Source organism: Apis laboriosa, unplaced genomic scaffold, assembly GCF_014066325.1.
Source record: "Apis laboriosa isolate Shangri-la unplaced genomic scaffold, ASM1406632v1 scaffold71_cov137, whole genome shotgun sequence".
Taxonomy (NCBI): domain Eukaryota; kingdom Metazoa; phylum Arthropoda; class Insecta; order Hymenoptera; family Apidae; genus Apis; species Apis laboriosa.
In genome coordinates, this window is record NW_025224229.1 from 270,591 (window position 1) to 297,429 (window position 26,839).

The window sequence follows — 26,839 nt, forward strand, 5'->3', positions numbered from 1 at the left end:
ATTTTATTATAGTTAAGTAATACATATTTATTTGTATATCTATTTGTAATATATAGAAATAGTTTATTGATTGGAAATATTCAAAATTTTGTTTATAAATAAAGTATTGGAGTTATTAGGAAGTTATTTAAAACGTTACTTTCTAAGCATTGATAAACATTATATATCTGTACTACAACTTTATTATATTAATATATATAAGAAACATGAAATTACATAATGTCATATTTTAAGCAAAAAAAAATATTTTTATTATTTGAAAAAAGATTATGAAAGGAAGCTCAAAAATTTATGTACATATTCTATAAATGATATAATTTAAAAAAAAATTGATATATAAGATATATGCTTTTTTAAAATCACAGTTGATAATATTTTTTCTTTTCGTTTGTTTAAACATTGAGCTTTTTGTCGAATAAATTAAATAAGATCAAAAAATGATATTTGATTTTTTTTTCATTTGCAAAACTACAATGTACAACATATAGCAATGTAGGAACATTTACCCATTATATCAGTATTAAAAATTGGTAAATGTAATTCTTCAGCATGATATTTTTCTTAACTGTAACAATAATGTAAAAAGTAACTTTTCTTTTCTTATCAAAGCATATGTAGAAAAGTAAAAATAATTTGTAATTATTTGAAATTTTTAATTTTATGCACCATATGTAAAAAAAATAACTTTTATTAATAATTTTTAATAATTTCAAATTATCTGCTCTTATATGTATCTTAATATATTATTATATTAAGTTATCCAAAAGTTCTTTTTATTATTTGCATGCACAGTTTTCATTTGTTAATTAAGTTTTTATTATAATAAAACTTTCAGTTTTCTTTTGATTTTCTAACATTTATTAAATAATCTCTCTATTTTCTTTTATCAAATTTATTAAAAATAATAATATTAAAAAATTATCAAATAACAAATTGATTATATTATAGATTACTTTTTATAATTACATTAAATGGAATAATCAGATGATTCTGTTTAAAAAAAATTGGTCAGATGATGATATTAAGAGCTACCTTGAACATTTTACAAATAAGTCAAAGTTATTTTGAAAAAAATGGAATAATGAAATAAACAAGTTATAATATCTGGATACCTATTACTAGAATAGTTATTTTGTATATAAATTTATATTACTTGCATATAAAATTTTATAAATGATAAAATATTGAATTATTATAAATATATTTCATTTTAATATTATAGAAAGATAAAATCATAAAAAATCTAAATCTAGAAAAAATCTATATGATAAAAAGAAACAAAAAACTTTTGAGACAACTTAATATATAATAATTCATTTCGTTTAAATTCATTTTATCAAATTTTATCAATATTATTGAATTATTATTATAATAAAAAATGAATATTAATATATTATGAAATGATAATTTTTACTAATCGACTACGATTTTTAATGTTAAAAATATCTATATAAAAATATTGTAGAGTTAGTAAACGAAAGCAATTAAAGATAAGATAAGCGTCTTTCTTAAACTTGACTTGAATATTATTTTAAAGATTAAGAGAGCATATAGTGCAAGTTTGAGCGATACAATGACCATGTAAACGCGATGAAGGAGTTGATGATGGTGGAGGTGGCGGTGGCGGTGGTGGAGGAGGTGGTGGTGGCATATATAACCATCCAGTACTAGTTGACCAAACGGTACCTGATGCAGAGGAAACCGGAAGTAACGAATTCGTATTATTTCCGGCTGTTACATGCGACGTTGGTCCACCCTCTACTCACATTACCTGAAATATAAAAATAATATAATGAATATTTATAATATATAAATAATATTATACAAATATACAATATAATATACAAATAAATATTTATTCAAAACTATTACATTTAATAAATAAAATAAATTTATATATATATATATATATATATATGTATGTATGTATATAAGTATTTACTTTTCTTAAATATACATTATATATATAATGTAAATTTATATAATATATATTTTTTTTATATAATATTGCTAATATTTTGAAAAGTAAAATTACTTTTTTAAAAATTATTTAACTATTATAAGCTTTCTTCAACAATATAAAATTAATATATACATATTATGTAATAAATAATTTGTATATAAAGTAATAACATAAAACTATTCATTAATTTGAATATTTTATATATTTTGCTTATTTTTTATTTTTATATTTATATTATTTTTATCATACGAAAAAATGTTAGGAGAAGAAAAATTTGTAAAAAATATGATGATAAGAAAAATTTATTTAAGATCATTTTTTTTTCGAAATTTCAAAACCATTGAAATTTTTTTAAATAAGATTGCGTATTTTCGTCATTGCAATATGACAACTATATATATTGTGAAATCACAATGTGAATCTAATGCGACTTAATAATATTATAATAATATATATATACATATATATATATATATATATATTAATAATATATCTTCATGATATTGAATACAAAAAATTCATTCAAATTTAGTAATTGATGCAAATAGTGAAATTAAAAAAAATTTATTATTTTTTATTTATTTATTTTTATAATTTATTTTAATAAATTCAAAATGATCCATTAATATTTCTATAAATGATTCATGAATGATTCACTAATCATTTGAAAACTAAAATCATTTTTATTCTCAAAACATAAAAATTAGAAGATTTTTTAAAACAGAATGGCATCTGATGCTGGACATTAGCTATATTTCTGATTAAAATACTACCAAGTTTTTTTTTGCATAAATTGTAAAATAGACAAAATAAACATCGATTTTTTATCGACATTTTAGTCGCATTTGTGTAGCTAAGAAAATCAATTAATTATTGCGCTTGCCGAAAAATTTATGTATCGTATGAATTATCTATCGTATCTATTAATTTTTGCGGTCAAAAAACATGAATTGTGTTATTATATCTTTATTCTTTTTAATTATTTTTATATTTTATAACTTATTTATATGTTTATAATTAATTTTCATAAAAAAAACTTTTTTAATGTTCATTCTTCTTTATTTTATTTTTCTCCCGAAAACAACATTATTAATATAAATTTCTTATGTGTCCTTATTTGCATTAATGTTTAGACTATTATAATATTTTTAAAATTTACGAAATTCATGAAATTTCTTATTATTTTTAATATTAGTTCATTCCATTAAAAGAAATAATAGGCCAAGAGAACGATGGAAGTTGCTAAAAATGGACTTACGAATTTATGGATATTCTCGAGTTTTGGACTATATTTGCAATTATTATAAATTATATTAAAATTATTTCGATTTATGTTAAAAATTTTTGTTATGTTCAATGTTCAATGTCACTTTTTGATCTTTTAAAATTTTATATCAAAATTATTAATTGTTTAAAATTATTAACATTTAATGTTAATTTGAAGTAATTATTACGATAAATTTGATTATGTTATTGTTTTATTTTGATCTCTAATATTATTAATTTATAAATAAAGCAAATGTAAAAAGAAAAATGTTATATTTTTTTATTTATTTAGAATTTTCTATTAAGAAAATATTAATATTATACACAAAAATTGTTAATTGGATATTATTTATTAAGTTTTTCATTAGATCAAATGAGACGATGATAGCATCTATTTTATTTAATGTAATCTTAAATTGATTATAAATTAATATAATTAAATAAGTTTTAATTGTTTTAAATTAATTTTTATTATGTATAAAAATTTAATTTTATGAATGTGTTTTTATTTGTTTATCTAAAATCTAGAATCGATCTTATTTATTAATAAATCGATTTTAGAAACTAAAACAAATATTAGTTTATAATTATTAAAATAAATATTTTTTGAATTAATCGTTTCTTAATTAAGTATTTTAAACTACATTTATTACGTAACTTACATTGTTACCAACATAACTATTCACCATTGATTTATTCTATTTCAGATGATAATCAAGAGATAGATAAGGTTATGTTTGCATTTCATGATTCAAGTAACGTGTCTCGGTATACAAAGATGTCCAAGTTTGTTCAATAGATAACGCATTATTTTGAAATAGATCATTTTTCGAATAAAATAGATCATTTTATCAGAATAAGTCAAAATAACGAGTCATAATATGAAATGATAGAAAACATTTGTTATTATATTAGCTAACAGAATATGGTATATAATGCAGTTTTAATATATAGCTTTTTTTTTGCAGACAATGACGAACTATATACACTAAAGATTTTTTGAAAGTTCTATTTAATTAAGGATTTTTAAAATATGTTCTTAAATATTAATGCATTAGATTTTTATATTATAGTTTTATCACACATATATTTAAATATGTAAAAATATATATTTATATTATAAAATACCTGTAAGATTTGACTGGCTTCGAAAGCTGTTCCAGGGAGTAGGATCACTGGACTGCTAACGTGTCCACTTTCTACGCATATCATATTTGGAAATTCATCATCTCCAAAATCTGGTATATCACGAGCTTTTTCCTGCCACGGATTCCAAACTACTGTATCAGGAAAATTGTATTTTTGTACTCGCATTTTTCTACCAGATACAACATTGGTAATAATGTGTTCTGGTTGTGTATTTTGATAAATTCTATCTGTCCATTCACATACAGTTACTACATCGCGACCTTCTTGAAAAATTTGGTTATCTCTTGTCTATAAAGAAAAATTTTCTGTAGTAAATATTTATTAACAGAAACTTATTTTTTATTTAAAAGATGTACAATCAATTTGATATGATTATGATAATAATACCTTGTCGATAAATGTGCATCCATGAAGACCGGTAATCTGGCATCTTCTAACATCTGGCACTTTGAAGTATGTATGTAATAACAAATTGAAACTAAAAGTATGATCTTTACTAGGATTGTATACGCCAATATTGAAATGTAATTCTTTCTCCCGAAGAATTAATCTATACGTTAATTTAAATGGATAATTCCACATAGAACGAGTGAATTCACTGTCCATAATAGAGAAAATTGCCTCGACATCACCACTTGGTAAACGTTCAGGAGATTTTTCCACATTCCAACGAACGATTCTCGCGAAACCATGAGGCGGTCCAAATGTCCATGCTCCAAATTGTGCTGAATTAAATTGAAAGATATATGTAACATTTTAATTTTATTTATTTATTATTTAACTTACATTTTTTTTCACATTTAGAAGTGATTATTTTAATAAATTATTCCATTTCGTTTTATATACTTACGAAAAACGAAAGGAATGCCTCCTCTAATAGCTTTCTTTCCATCAAATACAGCTTGCTTACTGAAATATAAAAAAATTTTCTGCTAATTAGATATCAATAAAAGAGAAATTGTTTTTAATAAATTATTAAAATTAAATAGTATTTCGAAACTATTACAAAAGCATTATATGAAATACTTTTGAATTTAAATACATTAAAAATTTTTTATTATTTGTTACAATATTTTAAAATAATAATAAAATATTTCTTATATATTGAAATACTTATTATAGATTATGATTTTGATTTAATAAAAGTAAATTATATTTGTAACATAATTTAAAATATGGATAAACTATGTAATTTATATTTAATTTATAATTATAGATAATTATTGTTATAAATTTTATTTTAAAGTGATTAAAAATTATAAACGAAAAATGTAATAATATTTGATATTATTATCAAATATGATAATTTTAATAATATTTAAAAATTGTATTAAAAAATTTGATAAATTTAAAAATTTTAAATCTAGATAATAGATAATAGATTTTGTCATATTATTTAATAGATTTTTTCAATTTATTATTATTTGTTTTTTATATTAAAAGTATATAAGCAAAAAATTTAATGCAAAAAAAGTATATAAAAATTTCAAAATCTTTTAATTAAGTTTTATTATTCATGATATAATCAGACAGAGAATAATCATTTATTTTTTATAAAAAAATGAATTGTAATAACGAATACAATTTTTTCATTTAAGATTTTATTTTTAGAAAATCTTTAAATACAAGTTGAAAGAAGAAATTGGCCAATTCTCGATTATATATAAATGAATAATCAAAAAAAAATAATACTATATGTGAAAATGAGTAAAATATAAATAAATTTTATTTATTTAAAAATTAATTTCTGAAAATATTTGAAAATTCATTGATTAGTTAACTATATATATATTTATTTTTTCTCAAAAACTAAGACTTAAGACTTATTTTAAAAATATTTTTTAATTATACTTTCATATGAAAATAATTTATAGTCAATAATTTATTCGTATTATTCAATCGAAAATTAGCTAATTTTATGCTTAATTGAAAACAATCTCAAATGAAAAAATTTTATTCTTTCTTTTCAAATTATTTTTTCATTCATTATTTTATTTTCATGAGAGATTACTTTCTGCTCAGTTATATTACAAATAAAATGATATCTTATATATTTTTAAAGTTTTGTATTTGAGAAAATTGACCCTAAAAAAATTGTCTATGTAAATAATATATCTGCATAAATTTGATTGATCATTTTTTATTTTTTGAGTTAAATTTGAGTGAAATTAATAATGTATATTGAATATGTTGAAAGTCTTGTTAAAATGAAAAAAAATTAATTTCAAATATTAAGAACAGAAATGTTTGCAATATTAATGAATTAATTAAAGATAAATTGATTTAAAAGTTACAAATTTTTATCCAATAATAAGAAGAGGGGAAGATAATGATTTTTTTAATTAAGAAAATAATAAATTCATACACTAATTAAAATTTACTTAAAATATATTATTACTACTGATTTTTTTAATTTTATTATATAATTTATTATATAATTTTATTATAATAAAATATAAATTTATTATATTTTATTATATTTTATTATACTATTATAATTATATTATTAATACACTAATTCTTACTTAAGTTTTATTTAAATCTTGAAATAAAAGAATATTTAAGTCTTGAGTAATAAAATAAACTTTATAATTTTATATTTCTTATTTATAATGTTTAGAATATATTTATTCAATATATAAATATATTGTATACATTTAGTACTCAATTTATTTATTCGATTTATTATTAGAATACAACATTCTTTTTTTTTCATTTTTTGTTACTATATTTGTTAGACCATAAGAAATTTCTTGTTTTTGCTTTCTTTTCGACATAATAAATAAGTTGAATTAATTAAACGAATTTATATAACACAGTTATAATTAGAAACATTATTAGTTTTTACATATATGTAATTATTATATTTAAAAAAGTATAATATAAAGAAGTATAATATAATACTAAGAACAAAAATAAAATGGATATTTTTATATATTTTTGAATAATGTTTTTAAATAACATTTATTTGAAAAAATTTAAAAATATATTAATTTCTTTCTTAGAAATATTGAAATACGTTTATATATTATTTCATACTCCTTTTTGCAAAAGAAATAAATCATTTTATAAAAAAAAAAAAAAAATGAATGAAAAAAGAAGATAAAAATTTAATTCATATTTATATAAGGAGAGGACAAAATCACATTTTTAAAATATGATTTGTTTGAATTGAATTTAGAAATATTAAAGTAAGAACAAAATTTTAATTCCATTACATTATTTATTATCGTGGTATAAGATAAAAAAAAAATGTTATTAAATTTCCTTCAACATAACAATATTATTTAGTATTCTGGGTACGTAAATCATAAACGTTGAGTAATTTTATCTGTTTATATGATTTCTCGAAGTGGACACAGAATATACAAAGAGAAAGATGGAAGAGTATGCGCGCGCAAAATAGAGAAAGAGATAGAACTTGATATGAGGAAAGAGAAAGAACGCGGAGAGAAAAGAGAAGGACGCAGAAGCGAGTCAGAAAGTGAGAAGGAGAAGGGAGTAGAAGGAACGATGTACCACCACGAAGTACGATGCGGCGCGGCGGTAGGAACGCGGCTGACGCCAAGCAAAAACGATCGGCGCTGTCTGCCGTGCTTTTTGCAGGCATCACAGTTTCAACCTCTCCTCCTCGTCGTTTCTAGCTGCTGTTACCCTCCATTGCTACTGCTACTCTCCTCTGCTGCTTGTGAGTGGCACGCAATTTCTGACGCAGTTAACCCTGATATTCTTTATCGAATATCCTTTTGTCTGATTAAATCGAACTAATTTTGAAGAGAAAAGAAACTTTTGACATCTCAAAACTTTAACATTTTCGGAATCGCAATCGTTTAACATGAAAAGAATAAGAAGATTAACGTGTTGTATTAAATTGAATATGTAAAAAATATATATATTTATTGCAATTAAAAAAATTATGGAGAAGATAATGTATTTTGAACTAAGAGAATTAAATATATGTATATGTGATTCACATGTTTTGAATTGAATGGTTTGTATAAAATGTTATAAGCTATATTTTCTCGAAACCTATTATGGATTATAAAAAATTGATATAATAATAATTTAATAGTTTAATTCTTTTAATTTAAAAGTTATTTCATCGAATAAATGGAGCATCATTTATCTGTTTCTCAAATATAGGAGAGACATTTTTTTTTCGTTTCTTTTTTTATTTTTAGTCGGAATTAATGTGGTTTATTGCATTTCACGATAATTTATTAAAAAATAAATATAATTTGTTTCTAATATATTTTTTGAATAAATAAATAATTTATATTTCTAAAATTTTAATTTTATTTTAATGAAATATTGTTTATATATTTTTAAATATTTATATTTTTCAATCTATTTTCATAAATTTGCTGGAAATTTATGGCATATCTTCTAAATTTATTAAAAATATTTCTTATAAAAATCAATGATTATATCAATGATTTCACAACTCATGATATGTAGATATTAATGAAGATTTTCAAAAGATAAATATACAAATATTAATTTGACTATAATACAGAACTAAAATCTTAATAAATTTTGATTTAATAGTAACAATAATTATTCTTCTAGTTTTTTAAAAAATTATATGAAATTTTATGATTTATTTTTCTCCATATATAAAAACTATTTTCATGAAATTAATTAAAATAAATTAAAATAAATTAAAATAAAAAAAGTTTAACAAAAATTCAATTCGATTATTATTAATTAAATAATAAATACAAAAATTGATATATAAAAATGTCAGTTGAAACTCATTTATTAAGTTATGAGTAATTGAAATTTGTATTAAACAAAGAGAAACAGAATGAAATGATGATGTGATGAATATAGAATGAAACAGTTGTTTATTGTTTAACATAAACTTCAAACGTTTATAATCTAATAAATAATATTCAATCGACATTTGTATAAACCAATTTTTATATTTAATTTAGCAACTTTCCAATAGTATTCCTTGAATATATTAATATTCTATATATATATATATATATATATATATATATATATATATTAACATTACTTCTTTCAAAATAGTAATAATAATTTTTTGATTTATTCATAGTTTTAAGATGATATATATATTTAGAAGAAGATTTATATTTTTAATTTTTGGAAACAAAAGAAGCTTGTATGGATTCGTTAGATAAATAGAATAACTAGTATCATATCAGCCAGGAGAATATTTTTTAAAAATATCGTACTAAATGCTTTATAATTTGATTTAATTATTAAGAAAAAAAAAAAATAAATATTTTTAAAATATAAACAGATATTGAAAAGATCGATAGTATCGATACTACTAAAATTTTGACTTTTTTCAAAAAAATTCATGTTTTAAAATTAAATATTAAAATAGTTACATAAAAATATGTAATATAGAGATAATATATTTAAGTTTAAATATATTTATATATGTAATTTCTTTTATTTTTTCGATTTTCTAATTATGTATATAATAAAACTTTGTTATGAAATTGATTTATAATTTTCCATTTCTTTACCTTTTTTATTTTTAAGTTCTCTAATTATAAACACATTTTCGTTTTACATCTTAATGTCAACATTTTTTCGCAATCAAAGAATTTTTCCTAGAATTCAATCTATGAAAAAAATTTGGTATCGATTCCAAACATCATAGACATAACTAATAACTAGATAATAAGAGATATATTAGATATTCCTATGTTTTTGAAACTTAAATAGGAACATTCTAAATGAAATATATCAAAACTGTTTTACATTCTTCATATACATCTATTATATTTATATATACATTTATATATCTACTATAAAATATACTAACAAGAAAAAAATTATCCAAAACATGAAGTAAAGAAAATGAAAACCAAAGAAAATCTTTTCATAAAATAAAATTTATATTTATTTTTCATAAAATAAAAAATAAATATATAGCATATAATGCTTTAACAGCAATTTTCATTTTACGATCTAGAAATCAAAAAACGACACCCGTTGTATATCGAAGATACTTGTTCGAAGCTCTGACGAAGCTGCTAGTTTTTGCGTTTCTCCGTTTTCAATGGTTAGAAGCGGTAACAGCAGCAACAGCAGCGATAGTAGAGCAGAGGCAGCAGCAATAGCAATGCTAAGAGAAGCTGTGGGATTGGTAACGCTCTCTCCTCCCGAACCTCGCTTTCCCAATGCTTCCTGGCTCGGTAGAACTTTGTTTAACTAAGGCTAGCAAGAAGTAAACCTATTTATACTAGGTCGGACACGTTTACGCCAATGTGCCTGTACCATGACCACTTCTACTCTCTCTCTCTCTCTCTCTCTCTCTCTCTCTCTCGTTTCCCTTATCCTGGAACGATCGTGTGAAACTAAGTACAGTCCTGAAAGCTGCTGATAAACGAGAATATTCTTAACAAAAAATTCAACTGCTAACGGAACTTTCCATCGTCATTATGTTAATAAAACTGACAACACGAATGACATCGATGAATGTTTTAATCGTCCGAAAAAATAATGTTTTGGATAATTTTGCAACTTTATATAATAAGACTATTAAAAAGAACTATTAGATTATTAAATTATATTGTTATAATAAATATTTGTTAAATAATTTTCCTTTTGAAAAAAGATTTGAAAAATGAAATTAGCAATAGGAAATGATATTAGAAATAGATTAAAGTAGTAAATATGAATATTTAATACTGGTTTAATAAAAATTGAGTTTTAATAAATAAAAGATATATTAATTTAATAAATTATATATAATTAATTATTCAAAATATTGTTAAAATACAATAATTTGATCTTTTTTTTTTAGTATATTCTTAAATGTAATATATTCTTAAATGTGTTTTAAATAATACAATAAAAAAATATAATTTTTTTGAATAATTGAAAAATTAAAAAATTTAATTGAAAAATATATCATATATTATACATTTTTATGATTATATTTCTATAATTACGTTCATTTAAATTAAATAAATAATTTTAATTAATTTTAATTTAAACTTTATTCAAATTTAGAAATTTTTTGGATAAATATTAACATTCACAATTATAAAAATATTTCAGAATCTCATTATCGATAATTTTTAAAAATTATAAATTAGATTTTTAAAGATTAATTTGTATCTCTATTGTTTTTTTACATTTAATATTTTTGTTCTATTTTAATTGTCCAAATTTTATTTCAACATATCTCAAACCAATGTAAATAAGCGCATACAAAAATTTTGATGAGTTTTATTAGAAGTAAATAGATTGAATTATTCTAGACAATAATTTATTTAGTTAATTTATATAATATATAATCATTATTTTTTAAATTCTTTCTATTAAATAGTTCTGATAATAGTTAAACTTCTTTATTATAAAAATTTTATTTTTTTTATCAAAATATGCAATTTCAAAGTTCGCAAGAACTACAATTTTTTCCTTTTTAAATTGTGACATAAAATAATTATTAAAATATTGTTAATAATTGTTGAAAGTTAAAAAAAGCAATATAAAAACATCTTAATTCAAAAAAAATCAATATTTTTTATAATAATGGAATTTAATGGCTATTATAACAATATGAAAAAATTATTAAAGACAATTGATTGACTTTTTTGTAAAAAAAAAAATAAATGATTTAATACACATATATACACACATATATCTGTGTGTGTGTGTATATATATATATATATACACACACACATATATACACACATATATCTGTGTGTGTATATATATATATAGAATATTTTATAGTTGATAGTACAAATGAACAGAAGATGATATTATTTTAGAATATCATGTATTATCACGAATATTAATATAAAATATTTCACTTTAAATTCATTATATATTTCGTTCTTTTTATTTATATATTATTTTTGAATCATTAAAGAAATTTATCTTATAATATATCTTATAATATCTTATAATATCTTATATCTTATAATAATTATCTTATAATAATATAATATAATATAATATAAAATATAATATAATATAATATAATATAATATAATATAAAATATAATTTTATAATAATATTATTTTGATTATTATATTTTGATTATTATACTATAATAAATGCAAAAATTTTAATAGTTTTGATAGTTATAGAATATCTAGTAACTGATACAAGTTATTAGATTGTTTAGTATAATCAGACAGATAATTTTACATATAAAAATGAATTGAAAAAAAATAAAGAAAAAGAATAAACTATTTTCATTTAAAACTTCATTTTTAAATAAATTATGTTTGAAATTTTAGGTATAAGTGAAATTAATTTCTAATTGAATACGAATGAATTATCTAATATTATTCTTATACATAAATAAGAGAAATATATTAATTAAATTTATTTTTTTAAAAATTAACTTTCGAGAAAATTATTTATTATTTGATAGAAAAGAAACCATAATATACGATTATAACGATAATAAGATGCTTTATCACTTTGCATAGTAGTAAAATAGGAGTAAAAGTTTATCGATAATTATTATGTTATATTATTATAAAAAGTATTTTCTATATTAATAATTTATTATATAAGTCATGATAAAAATGAAATCATATTATTTAAATGATTTGAAAAATCTTTATATGACACAAACATATTTTTAAAAATCAATAATTAATAAGGAAATATTAATAATTTGAAAAATTCGTAATAAAATTAAAACAAATATAAAAAATTATATTTTTAATAAAATTAATATCTTATTTAATAATGCATGTATACATTTTATTTTGTCGATTTTATTACCTAAGAGATAACTATATTAAATTATATTACAAAATAAATGTTAATGATAATTCAATGAATAGAATGAATGAAGTTGAATATATCAATTAAGAGCTAATTTTTGTTAATTCTTATTATTGATGCTTAACATTGATTTAAAATATGATTAATTTGATATTTTCAACAATTTTAAATATATTTGGAATTTACTTCATTTAATTATATTGATTCGATAAAGAAACATTTTCTTGATTCAATACTTTTATTATTCGATAAAAATTGTTAATAAATGATTATTTAAAATTTAAAATTTCATTTATTGTTAATAAATAATTATTTTATACTTCATAATAAATACATTTTCCAAAAAACAACAAAATATTTATATAAAGATATTTTTAAATAAAAGTACAAAAATATTTTGTTAACTAGTCGTATATAAACTTATCATATCAGAGATTAAATGATCCGAAATTCAAAGTTCTTACATCAGTATAACAATGTATATTAATTAACAATTAATTAATTAAAAATAGTTTACTGTTATATTATATAATAATAATAGTTATAAACATAACTATTATCTATTTTTTATTATTTTTAAATTTTATAATAAAATTTATTATATAATAAATTATATAATAAATAAATATTTGAAGAATTTATTAAATGGTTAATGCTAAGAAGAAATCAAAAATAATATTACGCATGAAATAAAAATATCATTCAAAATGTCATTGATTTGAAATATTCGTCATATTCGTCTGTAAATATTTTATCTTATCTCATAATATAATACTAATTACTGATATCATATCTGCAGATATGCAAATAGCTGGAATAATTTATATTTTTTAATAAAATATAATTTTTATATAGCTCTCAAAAAACAAAGTTGAGTTATTTATAAAATCTTTTTTTATGAAAATAACTTACTTAACTTATTTAAATTATGAATTAGATAATAAAATGAAAATTAATATTAATAGTTTTAATATAATATCTCCTAAATTAAATATTAAAGATACATATATATGTATATATAAGAGTTTCTATTTGGTATCACGATTTTTTATTACTTACGCAAATATTTGTATACAATTTTTCTAGATATTCATGAATAAAAATCAAGAAATTATTAATATTTTTTAAAATATGAATATAAAATATACGTATATAGATAATTGGTATACTTTATTAGTAGATATGGTATGCAAACTTTACTGTACTATTATTGTATTTTATTTTTTATATAAACTTTATTATTACTGTATTTTATTATCAATTTATTTGTAGAAAATTGTTTGTAAATTTGAAAGAGAAAATAGTAAATTGATTTAAATATAATATATAGAAAGTGTTAAAATTTCTGTAAAGATTTACGAGAGTAAATCGTAACTAACATATATTATTTATAGTAATTATTGAATTGTTAATAAATTAAATATAAATTTATTATATTTAATTTATTAACAATTTAAAATTCTTACATCTTAGTATAGCAACATAAATTAATTAACAAGTTAAATGTTATTATAATTTATTTAATTTATTAACAATTATATTTAATTTATTAACAATTCAATAATTGCTATAAATAATATGTGTTAGTTACATATGATTCTATCTGATTTTTAGCATCTATTTATGTCATTATTTGATTTTCTCATACTAAGCTTTATGTATGTATTATATATATTATATATATTTATAAATGCAATAGTTTATGTATTTAATACAATAATAATTAAATAATATATTATATGAATAATATAACGTAGAAATAGATAGAAAATTATTATAGATAGAAAAATTTTAAAGAATATAAATTAATAAATTAATAATATAAAAAACAAAAATTAATAATGAAAATATATTAAAAATTTTGTCAATATTCAATTATTTTTATTTAATATTATTTTTAAAATTATTTGTATATATNTAAAATTCGAAATTTATCTATATTTTACTTTATTATAGATTTATATACTATACTGTTTATATTGTAATTATAATGTTTTTTTTGCGAATTATAAGTACTTTATAATCTTACTTGAAAATAACTGTTGATCGAATTAGAAAAAATTATTTAATAGAAATCTTTTAACACATATATTTATTATGAATCATTATTTCTTCTAGCAATAAATTATCCAAAACTATCGAGTGATTTACATCATTTATTTTTATCTTTTAACATAAATAAAATATAAATATTTATGTTAATACAGATCAATGTATGAAATAAGTATTTATATTTATATAAATTTTGCAACATTTTAAATCATTCGTTATTCATATGTATTGTATATGCAAAATAACTTGAGTATTAATATTTAATGTAACATGATCTACAAATTGTAAATATTTCTTTTGAAATTATATTATATTATATTATATATATATATTATATTGAAATATATAAAACTTATTTTAACAAATATTCCATGATTCTTTAAATATAAAAATTATAAATTATATCAACATCTGCATATAATAGAAATATATTTTTATATTTTATATTAAATATAAAATATTATTTATATTATTATATTTTAATTAGTTATAATCAAATATTAAGATTGATTTAAAAACAAGATATACATAAAAAATAATTTAAATTATTTCTATATATATATTATTATTATTATTAAGTTTCTATTTACAATTTTATTTATTTAAATATTATCTTTTTGAAATTATATATACAACATATATATTATATAATTATAATATATAAAATAAATAAATAGATTTTTTCTTTGTTTGTAGTATTTTTTTACAATTTTAAATATGAGAGTTTAATTAGATAGAAGCCATTTTAAATATGAGGAACAGATTTAGTACATAGATAGTACATAGATATTAATTTTAGATATATATAAAATGATTTATGTAAATATTAACAAATTATTTTCTTTTCTTTTTTGTTGAAATTAAGAAAAAATTAAAGGAAAAAAATGAATAATTTAATGATTTCTTCATAATCAAATTAATCTTTGATTTTTGATTATTGTTATGCAATTTAATCCTATTTAAAAGTTATTTTTTTATAATTTTCACGAGATTTAAAATATATTTCATTTTTTAAATAACGTCAGAAAAAAAGATTTAAAGAATTCAAATCAAACGAACATAATGGTCACATTAATGAGCACTGAAGTATTTATTAAAATATTTATTTATTATTAATTATTTAAATATTATATTTGTATTATGTATTATGATTACTGCAATCAATTTTATATTGGAACATTATAAAAAAGTGTAAAAAATTTTCATTATAAAAAATGTAGATATGATTCAATTAGAATTTATTCTAATCTCATTAAAATTTTATTAGAATGTTCTAAGAATATAATGTTCTAAGAATATAATAAATACTATGTTATTTTAATATCTTTTTACATAGAATAATAACAAGATTCAATGTGTAACATATGCAAAATAAAAGAAGGTTTTTATAAAAAATAATGCATTTGCAATGAATATGCAGAAAAAATATGATCATAAATATGTAATCTACCTTGAACTCATCTTTTTTTTCTTTTCTATTTATTTTTTTTTTAATTTTAACAAAAAAAGAAAAGATAAAACTTGTTACATAGTTATTCCGTATATTAATATGTCTAAAATGAGTTTTTTCGTATCATTATAATAATATTATGTGTATTAATTCATAATATTAGTTCGACTAAATATAAATAATATATGCTGATTAGATTAGATTTTTAAATTTTGTACTAATTTCTTAAAAAATTCAAAATTTTCAACAATATTTAAATAAATGTTTTTTATTGTAAAAATTATATTATTTCTAATATTATTAATATTATTATTAATATTTATATAATATTATATTAATATTTTGATATAAACATTTTGATTCGAATGAAATAATTAATTAAATGTCTATTTTATATTTATATTTATTTTAATATTAAATATAAAATCGAGAAAAATGTCAGATTATAATATATAATGATTATATATATAAAATGAAATGCAATATTAATGATAAATTAAAAAAAAAAATAAAAAAAAAAACATCACATCAAAGTTTTTTTTATTGAAAATCAATCGAATACTCTCAAATTAGCGAGTGACTGATTACAAATTATTGTAAAGATAGATTGAATCTTATATCACGTGAGAATGTTATTACTACGGTTTACTTAAAAAAAACAATATTTTTCATTCACGTGATTTTTTGCTAATACTGTATTGTTGAAATATGAAATATTACAAGAAACGCGAGAATACTGATTGAAATATTACAATTTTTTGTAAATAAATATACTTGCAACATTGAAAATTTTAAAATATTTTGTGATTTAAATCTGGAAGATTAGGAAAAAAATTATATAGAAAAATTAAAAAAGATTTATGAAAATAATATCTATACGATAAATATTACGTATAATGAATTAAAACAATTTTTATGATTTTTAGAAAAAAAAAATATAAAAAATATAAATATAATATAATACACGATACAATATCTCAAAAGTATATAAAATTACAAAGAAGAATTCTTATATGGAAATTAAATATAAAATTATTATTTTATTTGCCATTTCAGATTAGCAAAAAGATTTTTAGAACATGTTTAAGAAATTATATATGATACCAGAAGAAAAATTAAGTAGGCAAAAGAGAGCAAGAACATTAAATAACATTGCAAAAACAATCGATAAATTTGTAAAAAGAAAATCGAAAAGATTTATTTATTATACAAACATTTTTTTTTATAAATTTTACATATATAGGATGTTAATATATCTTTGAAATATAGAAGTTAAAATAAAAATGCAAAAAAAAAATTATAAAAATTTAAAAATACATAAAAATACCGGTTAGAGATTTATTTATTATATTATAAGCAAGATACTCGCGATTCATGATTAGAAGGAAATTTTCGTCGATGAAAAGAAATAGAATTGTCTTATTTTCTTGCTTCATTCAAATTTAAATAACTTAATAAATAAGCTTCAACCGATATTTTATATTAATTTTTTTTTGTTTGGTCTCTAAGAGAATCAATTCTCTAAAGATAACAATCTCTCATGATATATTAATATTATGTGAATATCTATTATATATCTTATTTCAAATTGTACGTTTTATATTATTATTATATTTAAAAATAAGAAATACAATTAATTGATTTCTATATTTTATATGTTTTTTTTTTATAAGCAAGAAATTTTACTCATTTCATTTATATATATATGATTATCAAAAAATACATAAATTGTATCATATAAAATGTATCATAATTTTAAATATGATTATAAGTATAAAACTAATTTGATTATAAAAATCTATATTGCAATTAAAATTGACATTTATATATTTATTCATTCTAAATTAATTTTCATAATGAAATATTGAATAGAATTTTTGAATTGAATAATTTAAATTATTAAATTATTAAAGTGCTTTAAATGATAATAATAATTAATGAATTAAAATGAGAGAATGATTTAACTCATGCGTATATAGGATGGAGAGAATTGAGAAAATGGAGAGAAAGAGAGAAAAAATAGTATAGCGAATGATATGTCGGTTTCTTTGGATTACAACTGCACAAGTTAGACTAAATGAACGAGTAGGCTGTGAATGAGCAAATTCTTCAAGAATTCTTCAAGAATGATACCGTTATATCTTGTTGTCTTTCTTGATATTGGAATTTTTTTTAAACTTTTTTAAACATTTTACTTTTTATTATAACTTAGCAAATATCTTGAATCATATTTATTCATAATGAAAATTTATATCATATTTATAATGGATAAAAAGTAAAAACAATTTTAAATTTAAAAAAATAATTTTCATTGATTTTATGTTATTTTTAACTTTGTACTTTTCATGTAATATGGAATAAATAATACAATTGTCTCTAAAAATAACGAATAAGCATAATTTGCTTTATTACAATATAGTGTATATTATAATATAGATAGTATATATTGATTTTGTTTTTTATAAAATAATCGAATAAAAAAATAAAAGTAAAAAAATTTAATAAATGAAAATTATAATCGAAGAATTATTGAACATAAATATTTAAAATTATTTAAAATTAAAAAAATTAAAAAATTTTATTTTTCCTTTTTGACTTATTTTGCAAATAATGGGATATTCTGTATTTAATGAAGCAAATGATATAAATGATATATGAAGCACATTAAAGATAATCGAATGAGAAAAGTTAATTATTCATTATAGAATAAATTAAAGTATAGAAAATATATTCTAAAAATGATTAAAAAACATGTATATAAGATATTATATTTATATATAATTTTATAAATCAATTTTAGAAGTCAAAACGAATATTGCATAAAAATATCATTTGAAATCTATTATTAAACTATAAGCAGTTTAAATTCGTGTTAGAAAAAGTAAGAAAAGAATAAAGTATGACGGTAGTATAACTGAGATAGAATAGTCTTATTCTACTTTTATTTTGTTTCGTTTAAAGCAAACTTTAATTAGTTTATAAATAAATTATAGATTTTTATGCAAAATTACATTTTTATGAATATAACTAAAGAAATTTAAATTTAAATAAATTTTTTTCATTTTTTAAATATCATAATATTTACATATATATTTTGTATCTTTTTTTATTTTGTATCTTTTGTCAAATGCATTCTGTAAATTTTTCTCTATATTCAAAAATAAATATTCACATAAGTTTCAACTGACTATGTATCAATTTTAATATTTGTTTTGGCCTTTAAAATCGATTTTTCAAAGATTATCATAATTTCATTAATACTTTATACATACATGTAGTTTTTATTATTTATAATTAATATTAGCAGAGATCAGTTTGTAAATAAATTATTTTTTATATTTAATTTCAAATTTTCACGCTAAGTAAAAAACATACTGAAATCTTTCAATTGATTACACTTTGTAATTTCTATTTATTTCAATCTTTTTTTAAACTAATAATGGCAATATTAAAAAATGTTTTAACATTTCAGATTTTTTTTTAAAATAATAATAGATTCAATTTTACCAAAATTTGTAGAAATTGCATAGAAAATTATTGTTTATTAATGACTATGATAGAAAAAATTTTATTTATATTCAATTTTTTATTAACATGTTATTATCGAATTATCGATCGCTATACTATGAAAGTAATTATAAAAGATTACAAATAATTTTTTAAGATTACAAATAATGTTATTATGTTAATATGTTAATGTCATCTTTAATTACTTAGTATATATACATTTATTTAGTATTATTTTATATTTTATATGTAATTATTATATATTTTTTTTAAATGTACAATTAAAGGATATCATTATTTGCAATATTTCAAAGATGGTGAAAATTTGAGGTCAAGTGTAATAAATTGATTTATTACGCAAGCAACCGACTTGTATGCATAGAATATAAAAAACCTAATATCTAGGCGTGCTTCAGCTGTATGAAGAAAAATGGCGTATACGAAGAAATATAATATACATATGCAAATAAGTTTTTTATTACAATATACTTTGTTTAATATAAATATTCTGTTTTTTTTAATAATAAATAGATACATACTGCGTTTACGTTATAGAATATAGAATGCTATAATGTTATATTTTTTAATACCATTCGATGTTACAATATTTGAATAAATTTGCATACATCAATTTATTTGTTTTAATGTAAAAAAAAGTATTATTGAACATTATATTTTATAAATGTTTCTTATAAAATAAATATACATAAAATAAACAACAATTTATAAAAGACATAATGTATTATGTTATTGTAAAAATTAAAGATATATAAAAAATAATATTTTGGATAACCATTTATTTATTTTTCTATTTAAAGAATGTTATAAAAATATTATTTAAACTAGATATATAAATACATAAATATAAAACAGAGTTTGTCAAAATTTCAAATAATTTCTAACGTTCTAAATAAAAATAATAAAGAAATAGAAACTATTAATGGAACTACTTGTAGTAAATAATATAAAGTAAATAATGAAACTTAACATGCAAATAATAACACAAAATAAAATATAATAAAAAATTTTATAAAATACTTTATTTTATGTTATTTTTTTGAAGTTATGAAATTACTTACATACAAATAAATGAAAATATTCTTGTAAAATTAATAGAATTTTCTGATTTAAGTGAAATACTTTAATCTGACTGAGACAATTTACTCGAATTTTACTTCACCCGGTATAATACCACGTTCGGTTATAAGCTTGGTTGTAGACTAATGATCTCGAGGTCTGCGGTTTTTGCCGACATTCTACAACATTCCCATTCGACTGGATTCTGCTCCGGAGGCTCCATGATATTATTTTCTGTCTACATAGCATTGTGAAGCTCACATTACTCAAGTTTCAAAATTTAAGCTATATATAAAATCATCATTCTTTCGATTTTTGTTAGTACTTAACATCTTTGATTTAAAATTATTTATCTTATCTCCTATTAAATCGTATATACTTATCATAAAGAAAATATATTAATTTCAAATACATAGATTAAACACTTCGAAATTTATAATTGTAGAATCAATGAAAATAAGATATATTATAGCTTAGAATTTTTCATTTATTAATTATGTTATAAAGAAAAATTCGTGATTTGTAAATTTTTTTAAATATATTTGAAATGTTTAAATTTAATAGAAATGATTAATTTACGATAATTATATATAGGAGATTCTTTAATTATTATATATTATAATTATGTTCATAGAGATTTTATAAAATCTATTGATTGTAGCATATTTAAAAATTATATAATTTATATTATTTAATTGTTTTATACACAAATTTTATAAGTTATATATTATATATTATATATTAAGATTAAAGTTGGTCCTTGCTTCCTTTTTCATCATTATTTGACTTTCATAATTTTTTTTTCAAAATTGTGTAAAAGAAAAAATAAGATTTTTTTTAAATTTTAAGAATTAAAAACAGAAGCAATCTGAAATGTTATCTGATATTAAAAATAATTTTTAAAGAAGTAAGTATTTATCTATCAATAATTAATATGAATAGTCATAAATTACATTCATAATACAGTTTTATATGCTCTTCAAATCTCTAATACCAATAATAAAAAGACCCGATTATTCAAATAATGTTTCAGAAAATTTTTTATTCTCTATTATTTACCATTTTTTATTTTTATGAAATATGAAAATAATTTGTTTTGTTATTTTAATATTTGGAATTTCTAATTAAATCTCTGTTTCACTCTCGAAAAGAAACGCATGAAAATTAACTATATATGTTTAAGAATTTATAAGGCTATAAAATTTAAATTTAAGAAGATAAAAATTATATTTTTTGATTGACAAATCTATAGAATTATTTCTAATTATGTATATTATTGCTATTGTATATTATTTTGTAAAAACAATATATTCTTTTTATGTGGAAATATTTTCAATATTACATAATAATTTAATATTAGATAATAAAATAATAAATAATAGCAAAATTATTAAATTATTTTAATTATATCGTGAATATTTTATAACACGAAAATTAGAATTTCTGAAATAAAAAATTATTATTTGAAATATAAATTGAAACAATGTTTTTAACTCATATATATTTCTAGAATATTTGAAAAAAAAACAATATTAATTGACAATATAATACAATAATAATTCATTTATTGAAATAAAAAATGGGATGACTTCTATTTGTTAAAATTAATTTATCTAAACTTATCTTAATTTCGTCATTAACATGCATATTATGATATATTGCCAGATAATATCAAACCAGAAATATAATATGAAGAATAAAGTTTCAAAACAACTCATTTAAAAATTTCACTTCATAAATTCATTATCATTATCAAATATTTATTATCACTTTATTAATATGAGGATCATATCATATTCAGTACATATAATTTGTAATTTCTTTTTAACATTCAATCATTAATTTGAAAATTTAAATGTGTTTTTTTTTATTAAAAAGAAATGAAAAAAAGAAAAAGTTGAAGAAGATAAATAAACGAATATGTTGCGAATAAATAAACGAAGTGTTGCGATCGTGATGTGATCGATCATGATCATGATTTTAAAATTAAGGATTCTTTCATAAGAGCTTAATAAGAGCTTAATAAGAAGGAGGATATTATTATGTAAAATTCAAAATGAAATTCATTTGAATATTTGATTTGGTTGTGAAGTAATTAAAAAATTCGAAAATAACATTGTCATTGACATTTCTATTAAAATGAAAATATTTTATTAAAATAAACTTTTTTGTTATTCAATAAAACAAATTAATATTGTAATATTTTTATTTTTTTTGATCTAACTTTGATATTTTCACTCTTTTTTTTTTTTGACGAAAAACTAAATTCCATATTTTCCTTCTATTTCATTTTACTCTTTTGTTTCGGGATCATAAACAAATATATACTTAATTTTCATATTTTATTTACTCAAGAAAGCAAATTTGAAAAGCTCGTATCTCTAATATTTTATATTTTATAACATATCTGAAGAAAATTGCAATTTAAATTTTTTCGTTTAACAGCTTAATACAGATTTCAAATACTTCAGAAACTAACATAAGAAATTAAAACAATTATTAATTGTTCTTTCTTTAAATGCTAATAAAAGAAAAATTAAACAATAAAGAGAATATACATAACCGTATACAATAATATAATTTTAATAAAAGCAAGTATTCTGAAAATTTTATCATCAAATCTTATGTAACTATCTTTTCAGTAATATTACATAATTATGTACAATAGTTTTCAATCTTATAAATGTATTATATTATATTATAAATGCATAAATTCAAAAATTTATTGATAAAAATATTATTGAAAAAAATTATCATATATATATAGTTTCTTTTATTAAATTTGATTTTATCAATAAAAAAATGGCATCTTATAAAAAAAAAAATTAAAAATAATTTTAAAACATAAAATAATAATCGATTGATTGAAAATCTTTTGTACAATAAAATTATTAGTTTAAATTACTTTAAATAATATATATTTAATGTTAATAATATAGAAATTAGTAAACAATTTATGAATAATAATGAATGGAAAAAAATAAGTCAAAAATAAAACTTTTAAATTATTCTTAAAAATATTACAAATATTTTATTATTGATTCAATAACATACTAATAATTATAATTTTTATCAAATATTTTATTAATAAATGATCTCAAATATTACAATTAATAGATACAATTAATAGTTTTCGAAAAATAACAAAATAAAATTTTTTAAAGATATTTTAATTTTTTGAGACATAAAATATTATGAATATAAAATACATTGAAATGTTATATCGATTTAAGTAAGATAAAGTAATTGCAAAAAGAAATTTCAACTTTTATTTATTTTCAAAGAAAGAACAAAAAGAGAAACAATAATTAGACATAATTTAAATTAATTTGGATTAATAATTTCAATAACATGTATAAAGGTAGTCATATATGACCGTAAAATATTACAATATTAAGTATATTAAGTATTTAAAAAATAATGTTTATTTTTTTATAAAGAATAAAAATAACGTGTATAATAATAACTAATATTTTTTTCCAGATTTCTATCAGCTAAACTTTGTTCCAACTATCATTTTGTTTTTGTATTGTTCTCTCTTTCACAAAAAAAGTTAAATTATTTATTATTTATTTTATACTAATATATTGATTTTATAAATCAAATATATATAAATATAATAAAATTGATTTTAATATTTCCATATTTATATATATACTTATTATAACATTTCAAAAATTACATTAAATATTGTTGCATTTATTCGATAATTTTTTGCGGGGGGAATAATGTGAAACAATATTCATAATTGAAAATTTTATTTTAATTAAAGTAGTGATTTGATATAAATGATTTGATATAATTATATAGAATGTAATTGTATTTAAAATTATAAATTCTTAATTTCTTCATTTTTTTTTATGTTTGTATGCGCATATTTATTTTATTCATATTTATGTTTCCTAAGTTTTATTATTTAAATATTCACCAGCATTTATTAATAATAAATTTATAATTATTATATTAATAATAAATTATAAATTTATTTATTATTTACTTATATTTATTTATTATTATTTACTATTTATATTTATTTACTATTTAGTAGAAATGTGGTTTTTATTGAGTACTCGGCATGGAATAATAAAGTGCAAATAATCAATATTTTGGTTATTAAACATTAATAAATTTTTAATGATAGATAAATATAAAAATAATTGTTTATTAATTGTAAATCTCGAATAGTTAATCTCGAATTAAGAAATATTATTACTTTAAAATAGTGATTTGAATATTCAATGATTTGCAATTTTTAAAAAAAAGATTATTGCTCTATAATATTTATTATAATTAAATTGAATCGATTATCTTTTAATGTTCATTTAATAATCAAAGCATTTGTTATAGTTAGTGGAAATAAATTTACTTAATACATATAGTTTTCATAATAATAAATTAAATAACAGTAAAATTTAACATTCAAACTTGAATATTTAATAAGCTTAAGTGAAAAATTGAAAATTTTTGAACAATTTTTTATAAAAATTATCGTATTTGATATTCTCTTTCTTATGTGACATGTTTTAAGTAATTCAATTAATATTAAAAATTATCTTTTATTGATAATAAACTTTATATTTATTTCTATTTTCACAAATTTATCATTGTTCTTTAATATGTATTATTATTTTTTACATATTCAATGATTCAATTTATTGAAAGAATTGTTTTTCAATTATATAAAATTTATTATCTTAATTTAATAATTTAATTTAATTTAATAACATTGCAATATGTTTGATTATTTTTTCTTAAAATTATATAAAATAAGCATTTTTCTTTTTTTCATTTTTTATTAATGTATTTATGTACATTATTATATATATAAAACTGCATTGAATGTAATATTATGATGAAATATATAAATCAAAAATTGAAAATTGAAAATTTAATTGATTTAATAATTTGTATTAAATATGACTTAACTGCATTTTTTTTAATAATTAATTTTATTTGCAATGTTAATCCAATATAATCAAATTTATTAAAATAATTTAAGATAAATATATAGATTAATATATAATTAATATATTTGATATCTTGGAAGATCGATTCTAAAATCCAAAATATAAAAATTGGTATATAGAAATATAGATTAAAATTTAATTATATATAGATAGATTAAAATTTTATTAAACTTTATTATTATTATTATTATTAATATAAGTAATTGAATTTTGTAAAAAATTTTTAATTTAAAAGTTTCAATAGTATGTTGCCTCTTTAAATTGCCTCTTTTAATATTATTTAGATTTAAAAAATTTGACATGTGTATACATATATGTGTAGCTGAGCATGTAATATTTGTACAAATAAGCATTGAATTATATTCTGCAATCTTTATAATATTTTAATATTTTATTTTTGATTGTTTATGTACACACACGCGCGCGCGCACACACACCTATATATTATGTTGAAATAAATATATAAATAAATATATATTTAATTTTCAGTAAATTATTTTTGTGGATTAAAATTGAGGACTCGTTTATATTACATGTACATATATATATATGTAGCTGAGCGTGTAATATTTGTACAAATATTGAGGACAGAGTGACAAGAGGTTTATTTGTGACTCTTGTTTATTAAATAAATTACAATAAATTTACATGTAAGTTAAAAATAAT

General features: G+C 18.1%; 1 protein-coding gene across 2 annotated transcripts in view; it reads right to left on the bottom strand.

Moving 5' to 3' along the window:
* Positions 1-1,393: 1,393 nt before the first annotated feature.
* The window catches only part of LOC122719290 (glucose-6-phosphate 1-epimerase), a 112,863-nt gene continuing 87,417 nt past the window's right edge, over positions 1,394-26,839 (bottom strand). The window contains exons 3-6 of one of the 2 annotated variants that reach the window (XM_043944988.1): positions 5,229-5,287; positions 4,766-5,103; positions 4,358-4,666; positions 1,394-1,771 (exon numbers count right to left, since the gene is read on the bottom strand). In XM_043944988.1, the coding sequence (XP_043800923.1) occupies positions 1,763-1,771; positions 4,358-4,666; positions 4,766-5,103; positions 5,229-5,287 (715 nt within the window). In that variant the 3' untranslated portion in view covers positions 1,394-1,762. The remainder of the gene's footprint in view (positions 1,772-4,357; positions 4,667-4,765; positions 5,104-5,228; positions 5,288-26,839) is intronic. The other variant, XM_043944986.1, reaches the window with a different exon arrangement.